The sequence below is a fragment of the Anomaloglossus baeobatrachus genome, chromosome 2 (assembly GCF_048569485.1).
Source record: "Anomaloglossus baeobatrachus isolate aAnoBae1 chromosome 2, aAnoBae1.hap1, whole genome shotgun sequence".
Lineage (NCBI taxonomy): Eukaryota > Metazoa > Chordata > Amphibia > Anura > Aromobatidae > Anomaloglossus > Anomaloglossus baeobatrachus.
This window is the reverse complement of record NC_134354.1, coordinates 66,487,252-66,513,703: the sequence shown is the minus strand read 5'-3', so window position 1 is coordinate 66,513,703 and position 26,452 is coordinate 66,487,252. Positions and strand designations below refer to the sequence as shown.

At 42.2% G+C, this 26,452-nt stretch overlaps 1 protein-coding gene across 1 annotated transcript in view; it reads right to left on the bottom strand.

Annotated features, from left to right (window-relative positions):
* Nucleotides 1-25,449, bottom strand: part of LIPI (lipase I) — a 94,183-nt gene extending 68,734 nt beyond the window's left edge. Inside the window, exons 1-2 of the mRNA XM_075335076.1 lie at nucleotides 25,294-25,449; nucleotides 877-1,250 (exon numbers count right to left, since the gene is read on the bottom strand). Coding sequence (XP_075191191.1) covers nucleotides 877-1,250; nucleotides 25,294-25,360 — 441 coding nt within the window. The 5' untranslated portion in view covers nucleotides 25,361-25,449. The remainder of the gene's footprint in view (nucleotides 1-876; nucleotides 1,251-25,293) is intronic.
* Between the last annotated feature and the right edge of the window lie 1,003 nt (nucleotides 25,450-26,452).

Here is a 26,452-nt window from a genome sequence, read left to right as displayed (position 1 = left end):
GGCTAGTCAGCCCCCTTCACATGTAAGCACACCCTTATGGGCGTACTAGCATACTAATGAATGAACAGTGTCAGAGGTATGGTCACTCTCACCTCTGCTGTCACCGCACCCAACACTGGATTTCAGCTCAGTGTGCATGATCCCCAGTAATGCGCACTATGAAGCCGGGTGTATGCATCCTGGCTTCAGACTGGTGTAGTACGCGTGACCGGAAGTGCCAGGGACTTCTTATCATATGCACTGACCCTATGCCCGGCATTCTGAGGCAGTGCAATGGCCCCAGGTACATGCATCATTGACGATGACGACGCTGGGCAATGGGCATTGAATAGCATGATAGATCGCCCCTGTGGGTGTGCTAACATGCTAACAGGGTGTAATGAGCGCAGGAAATAACGCCCTTGTGACAAGTCCCTGCACTCATTAGCATATCATAAAAGATCTTTAGAAATACTTTTTCTAAAGATCTCTTTATCTATGCTACCAGATGCAGTGACCGTAAGGCAGGGATTAGTAATATGTACCCAGATCTGCTCATGGTTCTGGGTGCATATTGCATCTGACCCAGACAGGTTCCCTTTAATAAGGGGGCTTGGCTTTTAGGGTAATTATGCAGAGCAGCCCAAGGATACGCCCCAAGAGAATTCTGTGAGCTACGCCCCCATAGAAACTACCAACAAATAAAAAGGCTCGATATCTCTGGAAAAAAATGGAATACTCCAGGAAACAGTAGGAATAAAATAAGAGCAAAAATTTGCCATTTTTCATGCGGTGACCAGTCTTCTTTAGATAAGTCATGGTGCTAAAAGTTGGAAATTTACTCCAGGTGTGTTATCAGTACGAAATGTCAGCACTATAAAGCAGTACATTTCTTACCAACATTTTATCAATGAGGTTTTTCAATATATCGGCAACTTTCCTGCTTTTTCCAGCAGCATTGTGATAAATCAGCGTTGTGGCACCTCGGTTCCAGTCAACTAAGATTATATTGAAATCATCAACGGAGAGCAGCTTCTGTACAATTTCGTCTAACCACACAGGAGGAGACCCAGTCGGCCTGTACCCGTGGGTGATAAAAATGGTCTTTCTCGAAACATCCAAATACTTGAAAGTGGTATTCTCATGGTTAAGGTCTGCTGAACAGTTTGCATTGTCTCTAGTGTATAACAACAATTTCACATGTAGATCGGTCCCAATGATGGCATCAGGTAAATCAAGGTCTGTGAATTCATGGCATGTTTCTTCAGAATCTGAAAATCAAGATTAAGAGAAGATTAGAAAACCAGACATTTAAAAGACCCTCATGCACATCAGAACAAATTTGGGAAAACCTGACAATTTTGGCATGACCAGCTTACAATCTATTAAATATTGGGGTACCTTTTTCTCCTGTTACAGATGATTACAGGATGCAATTTGTTTAACCAATAACAGCATAAACCTGACCCAACAGAGCATCGAAAATCATGTTTTCTTTTTTCAGAGGTAGATATGTACTCTTAGGCCCTGTGCGCACACTGAGTTTTTACCCGCTTATTTTTCGTTTTTCCTGCACAAATTTCTAGAGAAAATGGTTGTAACCTTCCTGCAGATACTCCCCAGCAAAACCTATGGAAAAAAAAATAGCTGCGCGCACACTGCGTTTTTTTTCTCAAGAACATTCTTTCTGAAGAATTTCTTGAGAAAAAGAATGGGCATGTCACTTCTTTTCTGCAGGTACCTGCGTTTTTTTGCCATAGATATTGGTAAAAAAAACGCAGGGACCAACCTGCGGTAAAAACACATCATAAAAGCATCAAAAACGCACAAAAAGCGGTAAAAATGCATGCGTTTTTCAGTGCGTTATTGGTGAATTTTTTTAACGCAAGTGCGCTAATCTTTCAGACTCTCAAGGAATTTCTTGAGCAAAATCCTTTTTCTAGTGCGCACAGGGCCTAAATGTGTCTTGAGGGTACCACAATGGAAACTGGTCCTTCCTATTTCTGGTTTCAGGAGATTGCAGCACAGGGTTAGGCCTGAAACACACATCCGTGAAAAAACATGCACGTGTGGTACGTCCGTTTTTTGGGTCCGTGTCCTGTTTTTGTGGTCCATGTGGCATCTGTGTGAACTGCGTATGCTAGCCGTGTGTGCGTGTGGAATGGCCGTGTGTGCGTGTGAAACTTAACTGACGTGTGTGTGTTGTCCATGTGAAATGTTCGTGTGTGATGTAAAATGTAGTTGCTACATGTCGGCTGACAGCAGACACGCGCTGAGAATGAACTCGGGTGAACTTCACCCGACTTCATTGTCATACCGCGGCTCTGTCTGTGTTGCGTCCTGATTAGCAGTCACCCATGAAGGACTCACCGGTGACCGCTAATCACCTGAGTCACTGAAGTGAGCAGCGCGATTAGCGCTGCCGTCACTCAGGTTACCCGCGGCCTGCTGGATCCTCCCCCCATTACCGCAACTCACCTGTGACTTCATCGCTGTCACTCGGGCGACTTGCTGTCACTGGTGGAGGATCTAGCGGTGGCCGCGAGTAACCTCAGTGACAGCTCAGCTGATCGCGCGGCTCACCTCAGTTGCTGCGTGGAGCTGTCAGGAGCGGCGGTGTTCTTCTGCAGCTCCTGTCACCTTCATGTAGCAGAGCTGGAAGCGACGCGGGACCTCTGTGGATTATGCCGGACATGGATGGGTATTTGGGGCATAATAAATTGGTGAACGCGGGTTTTTTGTAGTGTTTATTATTTCAAATAAAGGATTTTTTCACTGTGTGTGTTTATTTACTGTAACATACAGATTAATCATTGGGGGTGTCTCATAGACGCATGCAATGATTAATCTAGGACTTATTGGCAGCTATGGGCTGCCAATAACTCCTTATTACCCCGATTGCCAATGCACCAGGGCAAATCGGGAAGAGCCGGGTAGAGTCCCAGAACTGTCGCATCTATTGCATTCAGCAATTCCGGGCGGCTGCTGGCTGATATTGTTAGGCTGGGGGGCTCCCCATAACGTGGAGCTCCCCATTCTGAGAATACCAGCCTTCAGCCGTGTGACTTTACCCTGGCTGGTATCAAAATGGGGGGGACCGCACGTCGTTTTTTTTAATTATTTATTTATTTATTTTTACTGCACAGTATAGACCCGCCCACCGGCGGCTGTGATTGGTTGCAGTTAGACAGCTGTCACTCAGCGTGGGGGCGTGTCTTACTGCAACCAATCATAGGCGCTGGTGGGTGGGGAAAGCAGGGAATACAAGATTGAATAATGAGCAGCCGGCTTTTTCAAAATAGCAAAAGCCGCCGGAGTTATTTGAACAGCCGTGCAGTGCCGCGCCGGGGATCGGGGATCGGTAAGTATGAGAGAGGGGGGCAGACTGACCGACAGACAGAGAGGGACAGACAACACAGAGAGAGAAAGACAGACAGAGAGACCGACCGACGGACTGAGGGAGATTGACCGACATAGACAGAAAAAGAAAGAATGAGAATGACCGACATCGCTACAAAAAAGCACAAAACGTACACGGAGCATACAGAGATGCATCCATGTCACGTTATTGTGCATACATACCCATTGACTTTCATGGGGTCCGTGTGTGCGTGTTCCGTGCTGAAAACGGACATGCTTCCGTGCAAAATGGAAACAGATACGAATCACGGACAGGGACACACGGACCTTATGGAATCACGCACGTGTGACCTCAATGATAGATTAACATTGGTGCATGTTTGTCCGTGTCTCCAGTACATACGGAAACGGGACAAAAACGCACGTGTTTAACGGATGTGTTTTTCAGGCCTAACATGCACACTTGCACAGGTTAAGGCCTCTTTCACACGTCAGTATTTTGCATCAGTGTTTCATCAGGGTGTCATCAGTATTTGGATGCCAAAACCAGGAGTGTCTCCAAAACACAGAACAGGTGTCAGTGCTTCAATTATAGCTCTTCTCTGTAAGTTCCATTCCTGGTTTTGGCATTGAAACACTGATGAAACACTGATGAAACACTGATGAAACACTGATGAACAATACTGACGTGTGAAAGAGGCCTAAAGTCTCTGGTCTCCTAAGCTCTGAATGAAAGCTGGAATCAGCTGTTCTGAGTTTAAAGCTGTTCTGCTATATATTATTTTTAAATATTTGTTACTCAAACCAGTGATCCAAAAGGCCTCTCTCAAAAGAAGTTTTTTCCACCAGCCTCACCCTCGTACAGGACGATTAACTGTCTCCAAGCCAATGAAAACCAGGTTGTCCATGTTGCCATTATGTAGTTCTAGAAAGTGTTTAGTAACACCAGAATACATTGTATTTTTATGAGCAATATTAGAGAGGTGACCCGCAATTCGCCTCTTTAACTTGCGGCTAGTGCAACCTATACATCTCATATTACAAATTGTACATTCGACACAATAAACAACATGATTCATTATAATTTGTTTTCACTGATATCTTTGTTTTTGTTTGGCATACAGTATTTGCAAACGTTACATTTTGTGCCATGACATCTATAAAAAACCTGTGCTGGATAACCACATTTTCACATTTTCTTGTTGGATGGTTCTGTATAGAGACTTGGAGAAAGCATATTTTATATATATATATATATATATATATATATATATATATATATATATATATACAGTATAGACTATAAGTTTGGACACGGACACACCTTCTCATTCAAAGAGTTTTCTTTACTTTCAGGACTCTGAAAATTGTAGATTCACATTGAAGGCATCAAAACTATGAATTAAAACATGTGGAATGAAATACTTAAAAAAGTGTGAAATAACTGAAAATATGTCTTATATTCTAGGTTCTTCAAAGTAGCACCTTTTGCTTTGATTACTGCTTTGCACACTCTTGGCATTCTCTTGATGAGCTTCAAGAGGTAGTCACTGGAAATGGTCTTCCAACAGTCTTGAAGGAGTTTCCAGAGATGCTTAGCACTTGTTGGCCCTTTTGCCTTCACTCTGCAGTTCAGCTCACCCCAAACCATCTCAATTGGGTTCAGGTCTGGTGACTGTGGAGACCAGGTCATCTGGCGTAGCATCCCATCACTCTCCTTCTTAGTCAAATAGCCCTTACACAGCCTGGAGGTGTGTTTGGGGTCATTGTCCTGTTGAAAAATAAATGATGGTCCAACTAAACGCAAACCGGATGAAATAGCATGCCGCTGCAAGATGCTGTGGTAGCCATGCTGGTTCAGTATGCCTTCAATTTTGAATAAATCCCCAACAGTGTCACCAGCAAAGCACCCCCACACCATCACACCTCCATGCTTCACGGTGGGAACCAGCCATGTAGAGTCCATCCGTTCACCTTTTCTACAAAGACACGGTGGTTGGATCCAAAGATCTCAAATTTGGACTCATCAGACCAAAGCACAGATTTCCACTGGTCTAATGTCCATTCCTTGTGTTCTTTGGCCTAACAAGTCTCTGCTTGTTGCCTGTCCTTACAAGTGGTTTCCTAGCAGCTATTTTACCATGAAGGCCTGCTGCACAAAGTCTCCTCTTAACAGTTGTTCTAGAGATGAGAAGGTGTGTCCAAACTTTTGGTCTGTACTGTATATATATCTATATCTGTATCTATATTTATTTATTTATATTTATTCATCTATATAGCGCTATTAATTCCACAGCGCTTTACATACATTGGCAACACTGTACCCATTGGAGCTCACAATCTAAATTCCCTATCTGTATGTTTTTGTAGTGTGACAGGATACTGGAGTACCAGGAGGAAACCCACTCAAACATGGGGAAAACATACAAACTCCTTGCAGATGTTGTCCTTGGTGGGATTTGAACCCAGAACCCCAGCGCTGCAAGACTGCAGTGCTAACCACTGAGCCACCATGCCGCCCAAAGACCTACCCCTTGTAGCTACACATGTGAGTTTGATCACCTTCAAATGTACATTGTTATTGTCTTTTCCTGAAGAAGGAGCATGCTAGCTCCGAAACGCGTAGAACTATGAACAATAAAACCTGCTGATTTTAATGAGAAATCCTCTGAGTTTATCCGGCAGTGTGGCGTTACAACCATTCTCTACTGCTTCACTGAATTAAGATCTGTCTTTTGTAACTTATTTTAATCTTTTTCAGACTTCCAAATTCATAAAATAGCTAAAAGAAGTGACGTGTCTATTCTTCTAGCGGCTTCTGCTTGGAAGACGCCACTATTTCAGATATAGCATGTAGAAAAAAATAAAAAGACACTGCCGTAAAAGCACGTCCAGAATGATGTCAAAAGAGATGCCACCAGTGTTCTCCTGAAGCGTCTTCTGCTTCAAAAATGATGCACGTACACTGGCATCTAAAAGACGTTGTGTGCATATACTCTAGGGGCACTTTCATTCTTTCTGTGGAATGTAAGATTCCTTTGAAGCAGTCTAATAGAGAACACGCCAATGCTGATTATAAAGGATGCCCCCAACCATTTGATTGTTGGGTAAAACAACAAGTTTTTCTTATGGCTATGTTGCCGTTATGTACGCAAAATGCATTAAATTGTCTTACAGATATATTATGTATATCTTTAGATATGAAACATCTGCCGAACCATCTTAAGTCTAACTGATACCTTACGGTATTTGCACAGCTAAACACGCTCGTTTCCTAACCCACTTTTCAAAATAGAACAGTACAAAATTGCATAAACTCACAAATTTCTGTGCAAAAATGGCATGTGCCATACAGTACTAATTTTAATTGTGTTTGTACAGCACTCATGTCACTTTTCTAAAAAAAAAAAAAAGTGAACTGGGCATAACTGAAGAGTGCCACAAAAGAAGCTCCATATTCATTAAGGGACACACATCTCGTATTTAATTACTTAATGCATCTTGCACCAGCGGGTCTTCACCAAAACTGGCGCAGGACTAGGCTTGAGGAATCGGCCCAGATATGTTTTTCAACAGTTTTAGACATCTCGTACATGATTTTTGTTATATTTAACAAACGTATTCGAGAATTTGTAATATTTTCTAGAACACAATTATCAGAAATAGAAAGTAACAAACAATTCTGTTTACTGTTGTACAATCATCGGAAAATCTCAGGCTTATAGGTTTTACAGGGGTTTTCCAAAAACTGAAGAATCAGAGAAGACGTCAGCTTTGCTTCTTTGTATTTAACTATTGGATCTCCGATTGCTCCTGCCTCTTCTTTCATTTACCATAATCCAGTATACAAAGGTAGTTATTGGTCATATCATGGAGGTATTATTTATCCTTAGCGGTATGCTATAAAGCAGTGGTCCCCAACCCTTCTTACCCTGATTGCCACTGCACCACAGCAATTGGGAAGAGCTGGGTATAGTGCTGGGATTGTTGCATCTAATGGATGCGACAATCCTGGGCGGCTGCAGGATGCTAATTTTAGGCTGGGGGGCCCTAATAATAAGCATGGGTCTCCCCAGCCTGAGAATACCAGTTCCCAACTGTTGGGCTTTATCTTGGCTGGGTATCAAAATTGGGGGGACTGCATGATGTTTTTTAAAATTATTTATTTAACTAATTAAAAAAAAAGCCGCATGCGATTTCTCTTATTTTGATACACAGCCAAGATAAGCAGATGGCTGGGGGCTGCAACCTGTAGCCATGCGCTTTATCTGTGCTGAGTATCATAATATGGGGGACCCTATGACAATTTTTTATTTATTTTTAGTGTACGATATAGACCCGCTGACTGGGTCTGTGACTGGAAGCGTTAGACACGCTGACACTCAGCTTGGGGACGCTGTCTGACTGCAACCAATCAAAGATGCCGATGGGCGGGGGAAGCTGTACATATGTATGAAGGATAATGTGCGGCCCTGGAAGTAGAATGAGCAGACCTGGAAGCAGTTATAGCCTCACCGGAGGCTCGGTAAGTAGAGTGCGCTTGCTTTATTTTTTTTTCTTTATTTTTCCTTTATTTTTTTTATAACCAAAGTGCTGGATCCAAATCAATACCTGGAATTTCCTGAGAATTCCGGGCCCAGTACTTGGGTACCTTTGAACCCGCATGGGTTTGAACTTTTTTCAGTCCAGGTTCACCCATCACTACTAATAAAGTCTTCTGAAGCAGCAGTTGATATAATCACACGTCTGTGTCAACAATTATGGACAACTGGTAAATGGCCCAAGGACTGGACAAGATCAGTGTTTATGCCTTTTCTGAAGAAGGGAAAGAAGGGAAATGCTACTGACTAGGGAAACTACCGTATTGGACTATTGCCAGCAAAAATTGTCTGCAAAATACTACTGAAGATCCTACAGAGATGGCTACATCCTTACTTTGACAAAAGGCTGCCAGAGGAACAAGCAGGATTCAGAAAAAGCAGAGGAACAAGAGATGTAATTGCTAACATTAAATTAATAATGGAAAAGGTCAAAGATTATAACAAGGAGCTCTAGTTTTGATTCATCGATCACCAGAAACTTTGGTATACCATGAAGGATATGGGTGTGCTAAACCATCTGATAAGCCTCATCAGGAACCTTTACATCGACCAAAAAGCAACAGTCCGAACAAAACATGGTGAAACGGCATGGTTCAAAGTAGAGCGAGGTGTCAGACAATGGAATGGAGGACTTATAGAGTGTGAAGCTGGAAAGCTCGAACATGGTGATCCTACTCAATACAAAGAAGGCAAATATATTGACTACTACCAGGTATGACCAGGACACACTTGAGATGGATGGCGACAAAATAGAAGTTGTAAAGGTCTTCAACCTACTCGGATCAATCATCACTCAAGATGTAGTGATGACACTAAAAGTCAATAGGAGTATAGCTATGGGCAAATCAACAATGAAGTCACTGGACTAGGTTTTGAAATCAAGAAACATTTCACTGGTATTTTCTGAGGTAACATATGGATATGAAACCTGGACGATAAAGGAACAAGACAGAAGAAGAAACAACACCTTTGAAATGGGGTGCTGCAAGAGGATGTTTTAAATTCTTGGATGGCAAGAAGAACAAATCAATTTTGAAACAAATAAAGACAGACATGTCACTTAAAGCAAGGATCACCAAACTACAACAACTTGGCTGGACACTTGGACACATTATACCAAAAGTGCAATCACTGGAAAAGGACATTATGGTAGGAAGAATAGAAGGAACAAGGTGAAAAGGAAGACCAGCAACCCGATGACTTTATGCTATCAAGAAAACAGAGGAGAAGACTCTGGTGGACCTAGCTAGGCTCACACAAGTTTGATCTTCCTAATAATTAATAATATTATCTGAGGGATTAACGAGAATGTTGTAAAAAGTTAAACAAAAGAGAATAAAAACATAAAGACCATGAAAGCCACTTCAGTAAGTAAAAAAAACAACTTTTTGCCTAATGAATATCCCTGTGTATAGAAGGAGATACCAACAATATTGTACTACATACCGGTAATTCATAGAACCCCTCTATTTATCCCCATAGGTTAAAGGCATTTACCGGCTTACAATATTTATTATCTATCCTAAAGGCCGCTTTACACGCAACGACATATCTAACGAGATATCGCTGGGGTCACGGAATCCTTGACGCACATCAGCTCTCGTTAGCGACATCGTTGCATGTAACACGTACGATCGACCGCTAACAATGAAAAATACTCACCACATCGTTTATTGTTGACACGTTGTTCATTTCCATAATATCGTTGCTCATTCTGGACGCAGGTTGAAGCAGCACAAATTGCTACGTGTGACACCCCAGGAATGACGAACAACAGCGTACTAGTGTCCTCCGGCAACGAGGTGGGAGTGACGATCCTACGGCTCCTCTCTGCCCCTCCACTTCAATTGGTCTTCTACTGGGTGACGTCGCTGTGACGCCGCAATAACCACCCCCTTTAAAGAAGAGGTTGTTCGGCGGCCACAGCAACGTCATTTGTAAGGTAAGTAGTGTGACGCGTACCAGCAATATTGTGCACCACGGGCAGCGATTTGCCCGCTACGTGTAAAGCGGCCTTTAGCGTAGGTCATCAATATCCGATCAGAGGGGATTTGGTACTAGTACCCGCACCAATCAGCTGTTCTCAACGGATATATGCTGGTCAGCTCTGTTCACATCATTCCATCATTGATCTCAAATACAGTGCCTTGCGAAAGTATTCGGCGTCCTTGAATTTTTCAACCTTTTCCCTCATTTCAGGCTTCAAACAAAAAGGTAAAAAATGTAAGGTTATGGTGAAGAATCAACAATAATTGGGACACAATTGTGAAGTTGAACGAAATGTATTGCTTATTTTAAACTTTTTAAAAAAATAAATAACTAAAAAGTGGGGCGTGAAATATTATTCGTCCCCTTTACTTTCAGTGCAGCAAACTCACTCCAGAAGTTCATTGAGGATCTCTGAATGATCCAATGTTGTCCTAAATGGCTGATGATGATAAATATAAGCCACCTGTGTGTAATCAAGTCTCCATATAAATGCACCTGCTCTGTGATAGTCTATGTTCTGTTTAAAGCGCACATAGCATCATGAAGACCAAGGAACACAACAGGCAGGTCCGTGATACTGTTGTGGAGAGGTTTAAAGCCGGATTTGGTTACAAAAAGATTTCCAAAATTTTAAACATCCCAAGGAGCACTGTGCAAGCGATCATATTGAAATGGAAGGAGTATCATACCACTGCAAATCTAGCAAGACCCGGCCGTCCATTCAAACTTTCATCTCAAACAAAGAGAAGACTGATCAGAGATGCAGCCAAGAGGCCCATGATCACTCTGGATGAACTGCAGAGATCTACAGCTGAGGTGGGAGAGTCTGTCCATAGGACAACAATCAGTCGTACATTGCACAAATCTGGCCTTTATGGAAGAGTGGCAAGAAGAAAGCCATTTCTCAAAGATATCCATAAAAAGTGTCATTTAAAGTTTGCCACAAGCCACCTGGGAGACACCAAACATGTGGAAGAAGGTGCTCTGGTCAGATGAAACCAAAATTGAACTATATGGGCACAATGCCAAACGATATGTTTGGCATAAAAGCCACACAGCTCATTACCCTGAACACACCATCCTCACTGTAAAACATGGTGGTGGCAGCATCATGGTTTGGGCCTGCTTTTCTTCAGTAGGAACAGGGAAGATAGTTAAAATTGATGGGAACATGAATGGAGCCAACAGAAGAAAACCTGTTGGCGTCTGCAAAAGACCTGAGACTGGCACGGAGATTTGTCTTCCAACAAGACAATGATCCCAAACATAAAAGAAAATCTACAATGGAATGGTTCACAAATAAACATATCCAGGTGTTAGAATGGCCAAGTCACAGTCCAGACCTGAATCCAATCGAGAATCTGTGGAAAGAGCTGAAAACTGCTGTTCACAAACGCTCTCCATCCAACCTCACTCAGCTCCAGCTGTTTACAAAGGAAGAATGGGCAAGAATTTCAGTCTCTCGATGTGCAAAACTGATAGACACATACCCCAAGAGACTGCAGCTGTAATCACAGCAAAAGGTGGTGCTACAAAGTATTAACTTAAAGGGGATGAATAATATTGCAGGCCCCAATTTTCAGTTATTTATTTTTTAAAAAGTTTAAAATAAGCAATAAATTTCGTTCAACTTTACAATTGTGTCCCACTTGTTGTTGATTCTTCACCATAACATTAAAATTTTTATCTTTATGTTTGAAGCCTTAAATGTGGGAAAAGGTTGAAAAATTCAAGGGAGCCGAATACTTTCGCAAGGCACTGTAAATGCCCTAACCCTTTTAAGCTAGACAAAAGTTTTTTTTAAAAAAAAGATCACCCAAGAAGCTCAAAAAAATGAAGAAAAAAAAAACAAAACAAAACACAGAAATAGAACAAAGTTCAAAAATATTAAAATTAGAGCAGAATGAAAAATAATTCCTTAGGGAGAATTGGATTATAGTATGTTAATCACTCAGTAAATCCTTGAATTATCTTGCTCTGCAGCTATATTTGCCCTGACACGGAAGTTCTGCGGTCACCACTGATAACATAATTCCGGTATGTAACCATACAATACAACGCATTCCAGAACAAACATTGTTCGTGATCACACCCTGTCTAGATGTGGGAAGTACAAAGAAAAAAAAAAGAAATGTCAACAGATATTGAAGAGACTGCCAGCAAACCCCCTTCTGTTATGCACGCCCTATATTCTTAAATGCACACAATATTGAAATTGCAACATCAAGAATGAACAATTGTGGAATTATGGAATCGCTGGATGGAAGAAATGGAAATATTTTAAGAACATCTTGATTTTCTACAGTGTGAAGTATGAGCGCCATGTGCAGAAAACCCTGTATCTACATTACATGCCTTGGCTGCTATCAATGAAGTTATTAATGGTTGTCCGAAGGAACAAAGGTTGTCTAAAAGGAAGGAGATTCAGATTACACATCAGGAAAAACTTTCTGACAGTGAGTGAACAGAGAGTGAAACAAGCGGCCTCGGGAGGTGGTGAGCTCTCCATCAATGGAAATCTTCAAGCGGAAACTGGATAAACATATAGCTGGAATGATTTAGGAAAACCTGAACTCAATAGCCCTTGAGGTGCCTTCAAACTTTACCATTCTATGACTCGATGAATGTTCTGCCACGCTAAATGCACTTGAGCAAATAATCAAGATCCTCTGCTGGCAGCTCCCTTTGCATTAGAAGGCCAACGATGTCACAGATGTACCCAATGGAAGAAAAGTTCGGAGAGGTTGCAGGTCATGGTAGCAGATCTAGACCTGCCTGGCTACTCATAGTAGCAAGAGCAACATGCCAGAAGCAGATCTTGAAGATTTGCAGGCCTGAGTGTATTGAGCAGGGCAAAACATTCCTCATTAATAGCATGCCAAGATGTGCAAATGTAGCGCCCCTGAGCCATCAGGAGCTACAGGGAACTGCATCCTGTCAAAGATACAGGGCCTAACTCTTGGGACCCAGAAGACCAGTGCCGGTAAGACCAAAACACTTATATAATCCCTGTTTTTCCTTTCCCTAAGAACTTGTGACACGCTAGGGTTGGACCCAATGGATGGCCACCTAGGGGTGGAACTGATCCAGTCCACTAGACGACAACCAGGGAGGAGAGGTCAGACAGTCAGTAAGTGTAAGTGAAAGGAGACGGACGTAACAGTACTGATAGGAGAGTGTAACAGTTACCTGTCAGGCTCAGGCGTGTGGTTGCCGAAGGAGTACAGTGGAGTACTCTCGAAACCATAGCACCGGTGGGGTGCAGAGCCTTAGGTCAGGAAAATTCTCCAGGCAGACCTGATAAATTCTGCATGGTGAGGGGACCATCCAGGACCTCACTGACCTTAAAGTTTGGGGTCCAGCAGTGATGGGAGAACCTGGGACCGGAAACAGAGAACCGACCCAGCAGGGTTCAAACTGTCAAACTGCCTGCCATACGGACTAAGACTGAAAGACAACGAGGAGGGGACCCCCAGATTCTCCAAGCCACGGGGACCCACCAACTAGAGACGAGTGCAGGGGAAGTAAGCCACCAGGTCACCACACCGGCACTGGAACTAAGGGGACCAGTGGTGAGGATCAGCCTTCATCGGGTTGCCAACAACATCTTTGTGAGTAAAGAATCAGTTACACAGCTATCCCTTGTGTGGTCTACCTTCTTTCCACGCCCCGGTATCATGAACGGACTTAAACATCAAATACCATCATTTATCCCCTGGGGCCTAGCCCAACTTGCGGAGGGCCACAACATCCAGGCTCCCACTAACACCATCCCCAACAGTGAGAGACTGTGCAGTGGCGGCTCCATCCATTTAGCAGCAACTCGCTAGTGGCGTCACAACAAAAACTTTATTATAATCCCTGTAAATACCCCCTTTTAAAAGCGACCCCCCCCCCATGGTCATGGAACCAGGCACCAGCCTCTACACTCATGACATCTCCCAGAGAAACTAGGCCCGGAACCAAGTACCCCATAGCCCAGGGGCGCGGCACAAGTGCTTGTGTTTCTGCAGTTGACACTCTTTCTCGAAATTTTAATAAATCTAGATGTATTGAAAATGTAGTTTCCATTTTTTCATCATTTGCATATCATTAACATGTCTATTAATCCTGTGATTTCCATAATTCAATAACTTTTCCTTCTTGGTGTTCCAATTTTAAAGTTTAGGAGTGTACACTTTCCATACCATTAATTTAAGGGTATGAACACAATATCTTTTTCACTCAGGTATGCTCCTAAAACCACCTAAAAAATGCTGAGAAAATGCTAAAAACACTGAACATATGTATTTTTTTGTAAAAATTACTTTTTGTTCATATGTTCAGTCCTTGAACTTATATTAACCATTTCAGGTTGCTAAAGATGCAACCCAATTAAAAGTAGACCTGACCATCCTTTATGCGGATTTCTTTTTAAAGCTGCCAGCTAACTAGGTTATATAAAAAAAGTTTTAAAAAAGACGTTGGCCAAAGATGTCACAGAAAGTGCTCACAAAACGACTGAAAAGACACTTTAGGACAAAATAATGCTGCATGTCCTGAAGCGTCTTTGTCCAATAAAACTAGAAGGGTTTGATCATGTTTAAAAGACGTTGTATGCACATACATAGGAGGTAGATTGAACAGCTGGAATAGGTCCTCTACTCCTACTATGTCATGATTATGTGATCATTTGAAAGTCATAACACAGCAGATTTGCTTTGTTCATCCATACATATCAAAGATTCATTTCGGTACTGGAGTGTCGAAAGATCTTGAAAGATCTTCCAATATGACAGGTTCTAATCAGATAATGAGATTCAATAGATGACAACTGGGGATGAGTGAACCCAAACTGTAAAGGTCAGAATTAGTACTGAATACCTGGTGTCTGGGGCTCAAACCTGAAAACGGTGTTTTAAAAAAGTCTGCGTCCAAGTTTGAACGCTGTTCGGTTGCTAAACACTCGATCGAGCATCACTGTGCTTGGGTACGCTCAGTGCTCGGCCCAGAGCTGCTTGCAGTCTCTGAATGCCTCTCACTGTCGATAAAAACATTTTCAGATTCTGTATGTAAAAAAGCAACAGTAAAAATGCCCTCCCTCCGCTGAAAATGCTCTATTTATGGCTGGCTGTATGTAGGCAGAGAACCAAACTGCCCAATCATTGACTTCCATTATACTGTTACTCAAGTCAAGCCCATTAGTTCGGGTCCTCAATGACTTATATGTGGTTCAGGGTCAGAGAACAAGTTTAGGTCAAGTCTGAGACCTGGAACAAACTTTTAACTGAAGACCCGCCGAACCTGAACATCGACAGATCTGCTCATCTCTAATGACAACCCAACTTAAGGTCTTATGCATATAAAGAATTGGGGCACACCATATTAATTATTTGATTGCATTCCATGTATCTGTTGTGTGGTTCGGGACCCAGACTTGACCTAAACTTGTTCCCAGACCCCGAACCATCATAATTGATGAAATACCCTTTTCATGTCGATTGAAATGCTTAAAACAAAACACAAGATCTTGTTTTTTATTTAAGGTGTTTCAATCAGCATGAAAGGGATTGTAATACTATTGTATGAACTGAGGATTTTGATTGCGTTAGGGCAATGACAACCAGAGACGGGTTCTTGGTGCAAAGACGTTTATAATATGCAACCAACAATATGTACACAGAACAGAACATAAACACAGTAGAACATAAACACAGTAAATACCTGCCAGGTTCGGAGCAAAGGGGAATTCCCGGGGCCGCGCACCGGACTCCCCCAGGGAGACCACCAGGAGCAAACCCCTATACAGGGGCTGTCTGGCGATCACCCCAGAAGGCCTAAATGCGCAGCAGCCGGGACACGAAAGGGCAACAGGTATAGTCCAAAAATGTCCGTACGCGATGGGAGTCCTAGGGTGGATATGAAACGGAAGGAACCGGGAATAAGTGCCGACCAGAGACAGCAGACGGAGTCCGGGCACAGCTTGATGAGACCAGGTGAAGTCCAGAGCCGGTGTCGGGTGTTTCAACAGGATCCAAATAGCAATCAAGAGCCAAGAGCAGCAGGGCAGGAGTAGACAGGAAGCAGTATACTCAGGCAACTAAACTAAGCTTAGGGGCGGGCTTTTAAACAGATGAACAGGAAGTAGGGCAACAGAACAGAAAACTCCATGTTAACAAAGGGCAAGATCCTTCAGAATAAAACTGGAAATCCCGGAACTCTGACAGGGATATTTCAACAACTATGATATTGATCACTTATCTATATTCTACGTCATCAATATCAAATCTTTGGGGGTCAGACCCCTGGCACCACAGCTGGTAGCCTATCTCAAGGAGAACAAAGTGATTAGTAGTCCAAAATCGAACATGTCAAAATCAACTTCCCGGCTGGCACCGCTTTATGTATTAGGATGTTGGCCAAACCTGTCCATATCAGCAGGTACGGCCAACATTAGTCTGATTGGTATGGGGGATTTTGAGTGGAGTCTGGTTGTGAAATAAAAGAGGTGTCAATAGTAATGGGTGACAGGTCTTGGGGAGAAGCTCTCAGATGAGTCCCTCCAGAAAAGATAAAGAACTGGTGAGGCTGGGGATTGTGAAAGACCAATACAAGACCACAAGGGAAGGTATAAACTTTCTGCAACTTTTTTACTGTGTTTCTACTAAGTGTAAAAGCACCCATCAAGTATGAAACCTTAGCAGAGTCCATCGTTTAAAGGTGTACTCTACCAACATATTTAAAAAATAAAATAAAAAAGGTCTGTGACATTGCCGCAGGGAAATCACGTGTTCACCTGGGAGGTACGCTGAAGGTTTTCTGGGTGGAAAATACACAATGTATTACACTAATGGCAAAGTAGAGGAGTTTTTATCAAATGCCATCTGTGCAAATATTACCTTTTAAGTCAGATTCTCACGTTTTGATTTTTCCAGTGCAACACATTTATCAGCTGATTTGCCATCCAACATGGACGAACCAGTATGTCCAGGTGTTGTTTTTTTATATGCAGGTACAGTTAGGTCCAGAAATATTTGGACAGTGACACAATTTTCGCGAGTTGGGCTCTGCATGCCACCACATTGGATTTGAAATGAAACCTCTACAACAGAATTCAAGTGCAGGTTGTAACGTTTAATTTGAAGGTTTGAACAAAAATATCTGATAGAAATTGTAGGAATTGTACACATTTCTTTACAAACACTCCACATTTTAGGAGGTCAAAAGTAATTGGACAAATAAACCAAACCCAAACAAAATATTTTTATTTTCAATATTTTGTTGCGAATCCTTTGGAGGCAATCACTGCCTTAAGTCTGGAACCCATGGACATCACCAAACGCTGGGTTTCCTCCTTCTTAATGCTTTGCCAGGCCTTTACAGCCGCAGCCTTCAGGTCTTGCTTGTTTGTGGGTCTTTCCGTCTTAAGTCTGGATTTGAGCAAGTGAAATGCATGCTCAATTGGGTTAAGATCTGGTGATTGACTTGGCCATTGCAGAATGTTCCACTTTTTTGCACTCATGAACTCCTGGGTAGCTTTGGCTGTATGCTTGGGGTCATTGTCCATCTGTACTATGAAGCGCCGTCTGATCAACTTTGCGGCATTTGGCTGAATCTGGGCTGAAAGTATATCGCGGTACACTTCAGAATTCATCCGACTACTCTTGTCTGCTGTTATGTCGTCAATAAACACAAATGACCCAGTGCCATTGAAAGCCATGCATGCCCATGCCATCACGTTGCCTCCACCATGTTTTACAGAGGATGTGGTGTGCCTTGGATCATGTGCCGTTCCCTTTCTTCTCCAAACTTTTTTCTTCCCATCATTCTGGTACAGGTTGATCTTTGTCTCATCTGTCCATAGAATACTTTTCCAGAACTGAGCTGGCTTCATGAGGTGTTTTTCAGCAAATTTAACTCTGGCCTGTCTATTTTTGGAATTGATGAATGGTTTGCATCTAGATGTGAACCCTTTGTATTTACTTTCATGGAGTCTTCTCTTTACTGTTGACTTAGAGACAGATACACCTACTTCACTGAGAGTGTTCTGGACTCCAGTTGATGTTGTGATTGGGTTCTTCTTCACCAAAGAAAGTATGCGGCGATCATCCACCACTGTTGTCATCCGTGGACGCCCAGGCCTTTTTGAGTTCCCAAGCTCACCAGTCAATTCCTTTTTTCTCAGAATGTACCCGACTGTTGATTTTGCTACTCCAAGCATGTCTGCTATCTCTCTGATGGATTTTTTCTTTTTTTTCAGCCTCAGGATGTTCTGCTTCACCTCAATTGAGAGTTCCTTAGACCGCATGTTGTCTGGTCACAGCAACAGCTTCCAAATGCAAAACCACACACCTGTAATCAACCCCAGACCTTTTAACTACTTCATTGATTACAGGTTAACGAGGGAGACGCCTTCAGAGTTAATTGCAGCCCTTAGAGTCCCTTGTCCAATTACTTTTGGTCCCTTGAAAAAGAGGAGGCTATGCATTACAGAGCTATGATTCCTAAACCCTTTCTCCGATTTGGATGTGAAAACTCTCATATTGCAGCTGGGAGTGTGCACTTTCAGCCCATATTAAATATATAATTGTATTTCTGAACATGTTTTTGTAAACAGCTAAAATAACAAAACTTGTGTCACTGTCCAAATATTTCTGGACCTAACTGTAGGTAATATTGATATGTAAGGCATGTATAATATTTAGTGATGGCAAATAATAAGAGCTTTAGTTGGTATTTACATAGACACCGTTGACAGCAATGAGAGGAGAGCCAAGTCAATAACACCAACATGTTAGCCAAAATTCTCATGGTGGTGGCCAAACACGAGGATGCAGCAATAAGACAAGGACACGTTAAATGTAAATACATGGTCTGTTTGCAATAAGCAACAAGAGTCAGTGAATGCGTGGATCCTACACACATATATCATGAATTATGGCACGCTGTATTATCCTCTTGTAGGCTACATTCCCACCATGAGCCTTTGGTGAGTTTTAACTTTGAAGAATTTCTGCATCATTTCCATTCATATTATGTAAATTAGGTTACTTATATTTTTTCTTTGCATTTTTGTGTGCGTTTTATCTTGTCTTTGGTGTTTTTCTGTCTCTATGTGTTTTTATTTCATTCTTTAAATTAAAGCTGTTTTGTTTTTTATACTTCCTGGTGTTTGCCTTTGACAAACCTTTATTGATATACAGTTCAAACCAGAAGTTTACATACACTATCTAAAAAGACACATCTGCAGGTTTTTCTCACTATCTGACATCAAATCAGAATAAACCTTTCCTGTTTTAGGTCAATTAGGAACCAAAATTATTTATATTTGCCAAATGCCAGAATAATTAGAGAGAGAAAGAATGTTTAAGGCATTTTTATTATTTTCATTAGTGTTTGGTACCATTGCCCTTAAACTGTAAGACTTGGGTCACACGTTTTGGATCTTCTTCCACAAGCTTCTCACAATACTTGGTAGGAATTTGAGCCCATTCCTTCTGACAGCTGGTGTAACTGAGCCATGTTTGTAGGTCGCCCTGCTTATACCTGTCTTTTCAGCTTTGCCCATAAATTTTCAATAGAATTGAGATCTGGGCTTTGTGATGGCCACTCCAAAATATTGACTTTGTTATCCTTATGCAACTTTGTAACCAGTAGCAGTGGCAATAAGCTTCGGGTCATTTTCCATTTGGAATTTCTGCCCGAGTGTTAAGCTCTTGGCTGATGTCTTGAGATATTGCTTCAGTATTGCCACATAATCGTCTTTCTTCACGATGCCATCTATTTTGTGAAGTGCACCAGTCCCTCCTGCAGCAAAACAACCCCACATCATGATGCTGCCACCCCCATGTTTCACAAGTGGGATGGTGTTCTTACACTTCAAAGCTTCTCCTTTTCTCCTCCAAACGTAAGCGCTTCCTCTTTACTCAGCGTAAATTGACTTGCGGTGCGGATTTCAAATCTGCAACATGTCAATTTCTTTTGCTGGTTTTGTGAGTTTTCTGTGCAGATCTTCCCCATAGACTTGCAATAGATGTGGAGAATCCGCATGTAAATAACGAACATAAGTTTAAAGTGCACTTCCAAGGTGGAAACACATCAAAAATGCTGTATTCTGCACGTAAGAATATCAATAAAGTTTTGTCAAAGCTAAATATCAAGAAGTATCAAAAACAAAGCAGCTTAATTTAAAGCATAACATATCAAATAGAGACAAAATCAGCAGAATCAAAAACACGATAAACATACACTCAAAAACACAATAAAAAAAACGCAAGTAACCTTATTTAAATAAGAGGTGCAGAAATTCTGCAACATCAAAAACTTACTAAAACCTCATTGAGGGAATTTAGCCTAAGGGCTCATTCACATGACCTTTCCGCCTGTCCTGTTCAGCTGTTTTTTTCAGACCCACGGCCAGGACCATCTTTTCAATGTCTTTTGTGTAGGATCGTATAGCACACGGATGAACTTCCGTTCTCACGTCATGTCTCGCGGGCGGCCCGAGACTGTCACTAGCGGTGACGTCACGGGCTCCCACGATACTGCTGAGAACGCGGCGGGCATAGAAGTCAGTGACAGCGCTGACGTCAGGAGTGCAGGAGATCGTCACAGCAGGTAATGATCTCATCTAACCTCCTGATGGCAGCGCTCATCATCTCCTGCAGTGACCTGGGCTGACCTATTGATGTCAGCTCAGGTCACTGCACTACTCTACCAGCCAGTGGGGAACATTCTGTTCTTCATTGACTGGGACAGTGACTATGGTATGGATCATCGTGGGACCCTCTTATTGGATTACGCCGGACCCGGATTTGATTGTTCTTTTCAATAAATTGGTAAAAGAGGGAATGTTTTGGGGAGTGTTTTTTCAAATAAAACTTTTTTGCTCTCTATTTTTTTTTTCTTACTGACTGGGTTGGTGATGTCGGGTATCCGATAGACACCATGACATCACAAACCCCAGGGCTTGATGCCAGGTGACATCAGTCATCAACCCCATATATTACCCCGTTTGCCACCGCACCAGGGCAAGGGGATGAGTTGGGGCAAAGCGCCAGGATTGGCACATCTAATGGATGCGCCACTTTTGGGGCGGCTGTGGCCTGCTATTTTTAGGCTGGGGAGTGTCCAATTACAGTGGACCTCCCTAGTCTGAGAATACCAGACCACAGCTGTCTGCTTTACCTTGGCTGGTGAACCAATTTGGGGGGACCCTGTGTTTTTTGTTTTAAATTATTTATTTAATTTAAAATAACAGCGTGGGGTGCCCTCTGTTTTGGATTACCAGCCAAGGTGAAGCTGCCAGCTTTGGTTTGCAGGCTGCAGCCATCTGCTTTACCCTAGCTAGCTACAAAAGATAGGGGGGAAACCACGTAGTTGTTTTTTTTTTAATTATTTATTTAATTTTTGGCTAAATACAAGTTTAAGCACCCTTTAGTGCCACATGAAAGTCACTAAAGGGTGCCAGCTTAGAATATGCAGGGGGGTGAGACATTATATATGTCTTCCTCATCTATTTATCTATCTATCTATCCATCTGTTCATTCATTCATTCATTCATTCATTCATTCATCCCTCTATCTCTCTTTCTCTATATCTATCTATCTCTATATCTACTCATCTATTTATCTTTCTTCCTGCTTCCGTTTTTTGTGGCCCGCAAAAAAAAGGAAGGCACACGGATACCACACGGATGGATCCGTGAAAAAAATGGACCGTTTTTTGCGGACCGCAAAAACGGAACGGTCATGTGAATGTAGCCTATGGTTGGGGTCAGACGATGTGAGAGAATCAGATATGATGTGCTGATGACACTTGGCTCAAACACTGCACGAAGATGATCTGAATGTCATATACTATGATCCGATCCTTTCGTATGTGAGAATCGAATTACAGGTGTGGAAAAGATGGAGAGATTAATTTCACCATCTTCTCCATTGTCTTGATATGCTTATATCGGACTGCACTCGGATGTCAACAGTGCAGTCCGATGTTTCACACTCTCCCATAAACTTGTATGGGTGTGCGTGATCTGAGACTCGCTAACTATCACAGCATGCTAAAATTTTTGCTCATTCCGATTTGGCATGAGAAAAAAAATCACAGGTCTGCTTTGCCTCATTGAGTAACATTGGTCCAAATGCAATACGAGATTTTCTCCCATTGCACTCATCTAATTCATATACCTTGGTGACCCTGGCCTAAGGCGTCTTTCACACGTCAGTGATTCTGGTACATTTGTGCTTTTTTTTTTTACGTACCAGAATCACTGACATACGCAGACCCATTATAATCAATGGGTCTGCGCACACATGAGTGATTTTTCACTAACCGTGTCTCCGTGCGGCGTACCCGCATGTCCGTGATTGCCGCACGGAGACATGTCCATTTTTTTCTGGCATCACTGATGTCCCACGGACCACGCAGTGGTGTGATCCGTGAAACACGTGCCAGAAAAAAACGTGCATATAAAATAAAAATCATTTTAACTCACCCGGCTTCAGCCGCGCTCTGTGCAGCCTGTTCTGCCTGCTGCTTCTGAGCCGGCTCATTACTGTCGCACATATTCATGAATGCACGACACAGCCGACCCGGAAGCAGCTGCTGCGGGGGTCAGCGCCGGCCGGATGCTGCACCGTGGGAGCGTTCAGCACCATGGAGAGCGGGAGCGGGCACAGGTGAGTTAATCTCTATGTGCAATCACGGACCACGGAGAACGGAGCCCGGATTGCACTTAGACAACCCACGTGTGCCGTGAATCACGGCACACGGAGGGACACGTGCGTGTTTTACACGTCAGTGAAGAACGTCTGTGTTTTTCACTGACATGTGAAACGGGCCTAACACTGTATATCTTGGTACAATTTACACACTTGGTACAGTTTTTCTGAGGGGTGTGCCCTATTTTACTGTTTTTCAAGTTTTTGAGGCCTTCACTAGCAATAGAGTGAATCCATTATGGCAGTATAAGACATACTAACAGAGAGATGCTGACAACAGAGATGAGTAATCTCAGGAATCTGTTTTTGACGTCACAAATCCACCCATAAAATAACACAAAGATAAACCAAGCCCACGGGCGAACAAGCAACACAATTCACAGGAAATTCAAGTTCATAGAAACAGAAAACTAAACATGGATGTACGGCTGTGCACACTGACTCATCCCCTGCAATCATAGAAACAGAAAACTAAACATGGATGTATGGCGGTGTACACTGACTCATCCCTTGCAATCATAGAAACATTGAGATTCTATCACTGCTCTGAGCTCTGTATAACATGCAGAGATACAATGTTCGGTGCTGTAGTGAAGAAGCGGGGTTAATGCCGCGCTACCGCCAATAAGGAGAAATGTTGATTAATAATAATAAATTCCTTTATTCCATAGGTCAGGTCTACACGTTTCAGGGATCCAGTCCCCTTCTTCAGGACTAAGAAAATCAACAATATTGATATTGTTGATTTTGTTGGTCCTGAAGAAGGGGACTGGATCCCTGAAACAAGTAGACCTGACCTATGGAATAAAGGAATTTATTATTATTAATCAACATTTCTCCTCATTGGCGGTAGCTCGGCGTTAACCCTGCTTCTTCACTCCAGCACCGAACATTAACCCACGTGGGGCTGCAGCAACCGCCATCATCTTTGATGCCTTCATAGGAGTTGTGGCTTTGCACAACCTCGCCAGGCGAGTGTTATCCTGTATACACCACTATTTTTTAATGTGGTAAGACCCTATTGTGCTCTCTTCTCCCTAGTTTATGCAGAGATACAAGGCACAGACAAAAGTATTGGGACAAATTTCTTCATCAGTGACTTCAGGTTTTTCATTCTGTACAATTTATATTCTATCCCACCTCCCCTACCCGGAATATAAATATCGCATGTCTCCATGAGTTTGCACAGACAGGTCCGAGGTAAAAACCTGACGTGAACCTTCCCCATAGACTGTCACAGGTATGAATAATGTTCATGACAAACTGATGGCTGAATGAGTCCTAAAGAGTAGGAATTTTTTTTTTGTATATGAGAATATCACTGATGGTAAAAACTGGCACATTAGACAAACACTGCTGCAAAATCTGATCCAAAACCTGTCTGAAATATGGTCAGTTTGGCCGCTCACATTGCACTATTGGCAACACAAGGTATTTGAGAAAAACCTTGTTTCTCAACATAATATCGATGTAGCCAAAAATGAGTATGGGTGAACGACCCCTTTAAATCAGCACAAGAAATAAATCATATGCAAAAATTAAACCCACTATATAAAAATAGTAGATATTTTCGTAATAGAGTAGTCATTAAAATCAAACTTTTAATATTCTCATTAACAACATCACAGCTAGAGAGCAGAGACGCCACAAATACAGACAAAAAATATAATAAAATGAATGTGTGGCGCCCCTGAGGCTTCAGTTGCCACAGAGGTACTGCCAGAGGTGTGGTATCCCATTCCCGGGTAAGCAGGAGGTCACAAACCGGTATACACCCAACATAGACACTCTCATTAGCAACACTCCATCAGACCAGTGTTATGGCTGCCTGATGGGGGGTGGAGTCTAGTTAGTAGGGGCAGACTGTATAACGTGAGGCAGTCGGGAAGGAGCAGTGGAGGAGTAAAGACCTGTGGTCCAGGCAAACGACAGAAAGGGTCCTAGAGACCATGGGAAGTGTACCATACTCCCGTGGTCTCGCTCCAGAGATGACATACCGAAGTGGAGAGACTCTACCGCAAAAGGGGACCGGCCCCTCAACTAGTGGAGAACTTTTAGGCTAAGACCCCACTTTGCTTTTTACCTGCTTTTTACCTGCTTTTTCAACTGCAGCGTTTAATGCCAAAATGGATGTGTTCTGCTTTTCAAGCTTAGTCTATGGGAATTTGGGTTTCTAAACCCCATTATGCAGTTCAAACTGCAGCCTTTTTGTGGCAGAAATTTGGGCAAAAACTCTGCTTTGCAGTTCTAAACGCAAGTGGCAAAAACAATTGACATGTCTATATATATATATATATATATATATATATAGCCATATATTTATATCTATATATATATATATATATACTGTATGTATATATATATATATATATATATATATAATAGATATTGTATATATACAATACTTGACAACTTGACATAACATTGCCTTAATATTAATATTGAAATGGCGCCGCTATGGAGGCAATACCAGAGTGGGTCAGCACTATAACCGGCACAATCCTGATAGATAATACATTATCATTTATATATATATATATATATATATATATATATATATATATATATGTACAGTATGTAGATAGATTGATATTGTATGCTGTATATACAATACTTGACAACTTGACATAACATTTACAGTAGTACAGAGTGCCACTCCTTACCAGGTTTTACATAGCAGAGCTGACAGACGAGGAGGAAGCAGAGTCCCAGGCACAGCTTTAAGAGCATAAGTGAAGCTTTTGCCCTCACAGACCATGAAAGAAGATATGCTGGCGGCAGGAACAGCAGAGGAAAATCAGGATCTGTGCACACAGGGTGACAGGCAGGAAGTATGGAGCTTTGAAGTGACAGCTTCTGAGGTGCTGGCTACCTGGACTCCTCCTCAAGAGGGATGGGCAGCTTCAGGACAGCTGATTTCATAGCACCTTCAATTAACCATAAACTGTCTGGAATCAGGCAGCTGCAGTAGAACCTGTATTTCCACTTACAGTATAATTTTTTTTTCTGGGTGTTCATAAGAAATGATCACAAATGACAGATTGCAGAGGGTGCTGTTTTATGGATCTGAGGAGCAAAGCAAGTTCTTACCATCTGATGGGTCCATGCTGCATTGTCTGATGCTTCGAAATCCTATTGTATGAGCACAAGAAGGTTTATTCATTTAGATCTTAAAGCAAATCTGCTACAAACTCCTTATCAAAGAGTATTTCAAGCTTTTTGTGTTATAGATTTAGTTAAAAAAAGACATTCAGTCTCACAGCTAAGATTCTTGGTGTCCAAGGGGTAACATCTATTTGTGGAGAGAGCCAAACTGGCACAAGGAGACTTGAACGCCATGCAATGCCCCTCTATGAATATGCGAATAGCGTAAGAGAATGGGGACTTAAACTCTGGAGACATCTATTGTATGCAAAAGTCAGTATCGACCATTTAACGAGGTTTGCCACATGATTTAGCATAAGAAGCCAAACCAGAAACTCCATTTTCAGACACTTATTTTAAGGTATTTGCCCCTCCTCAGTGCTAAGCAGGAGATTTGAGGTGACTAGGTGAGAAGCCTCTCACTGGGGTGTCTAAGGGGTAATGTCATCTTGTAAAGAGTACCAAGCCAAGGGAAGGAGACTTATAGCCCATACAATGCTCCTCTGAGAATTTAAATATGCAAATAGCCTCTTCAGAGAGGAACAGGACTTGAAGTCTAGCATCATCTTTTGGAAATAACAAGCCTAAAAGTCAATATCAGCCTTTTAACAAATCTTGGCACATAACTTAAGCTTGGCACGCTCAACAATGAGAAATGTTCCCCTTTAGACTTCTAGT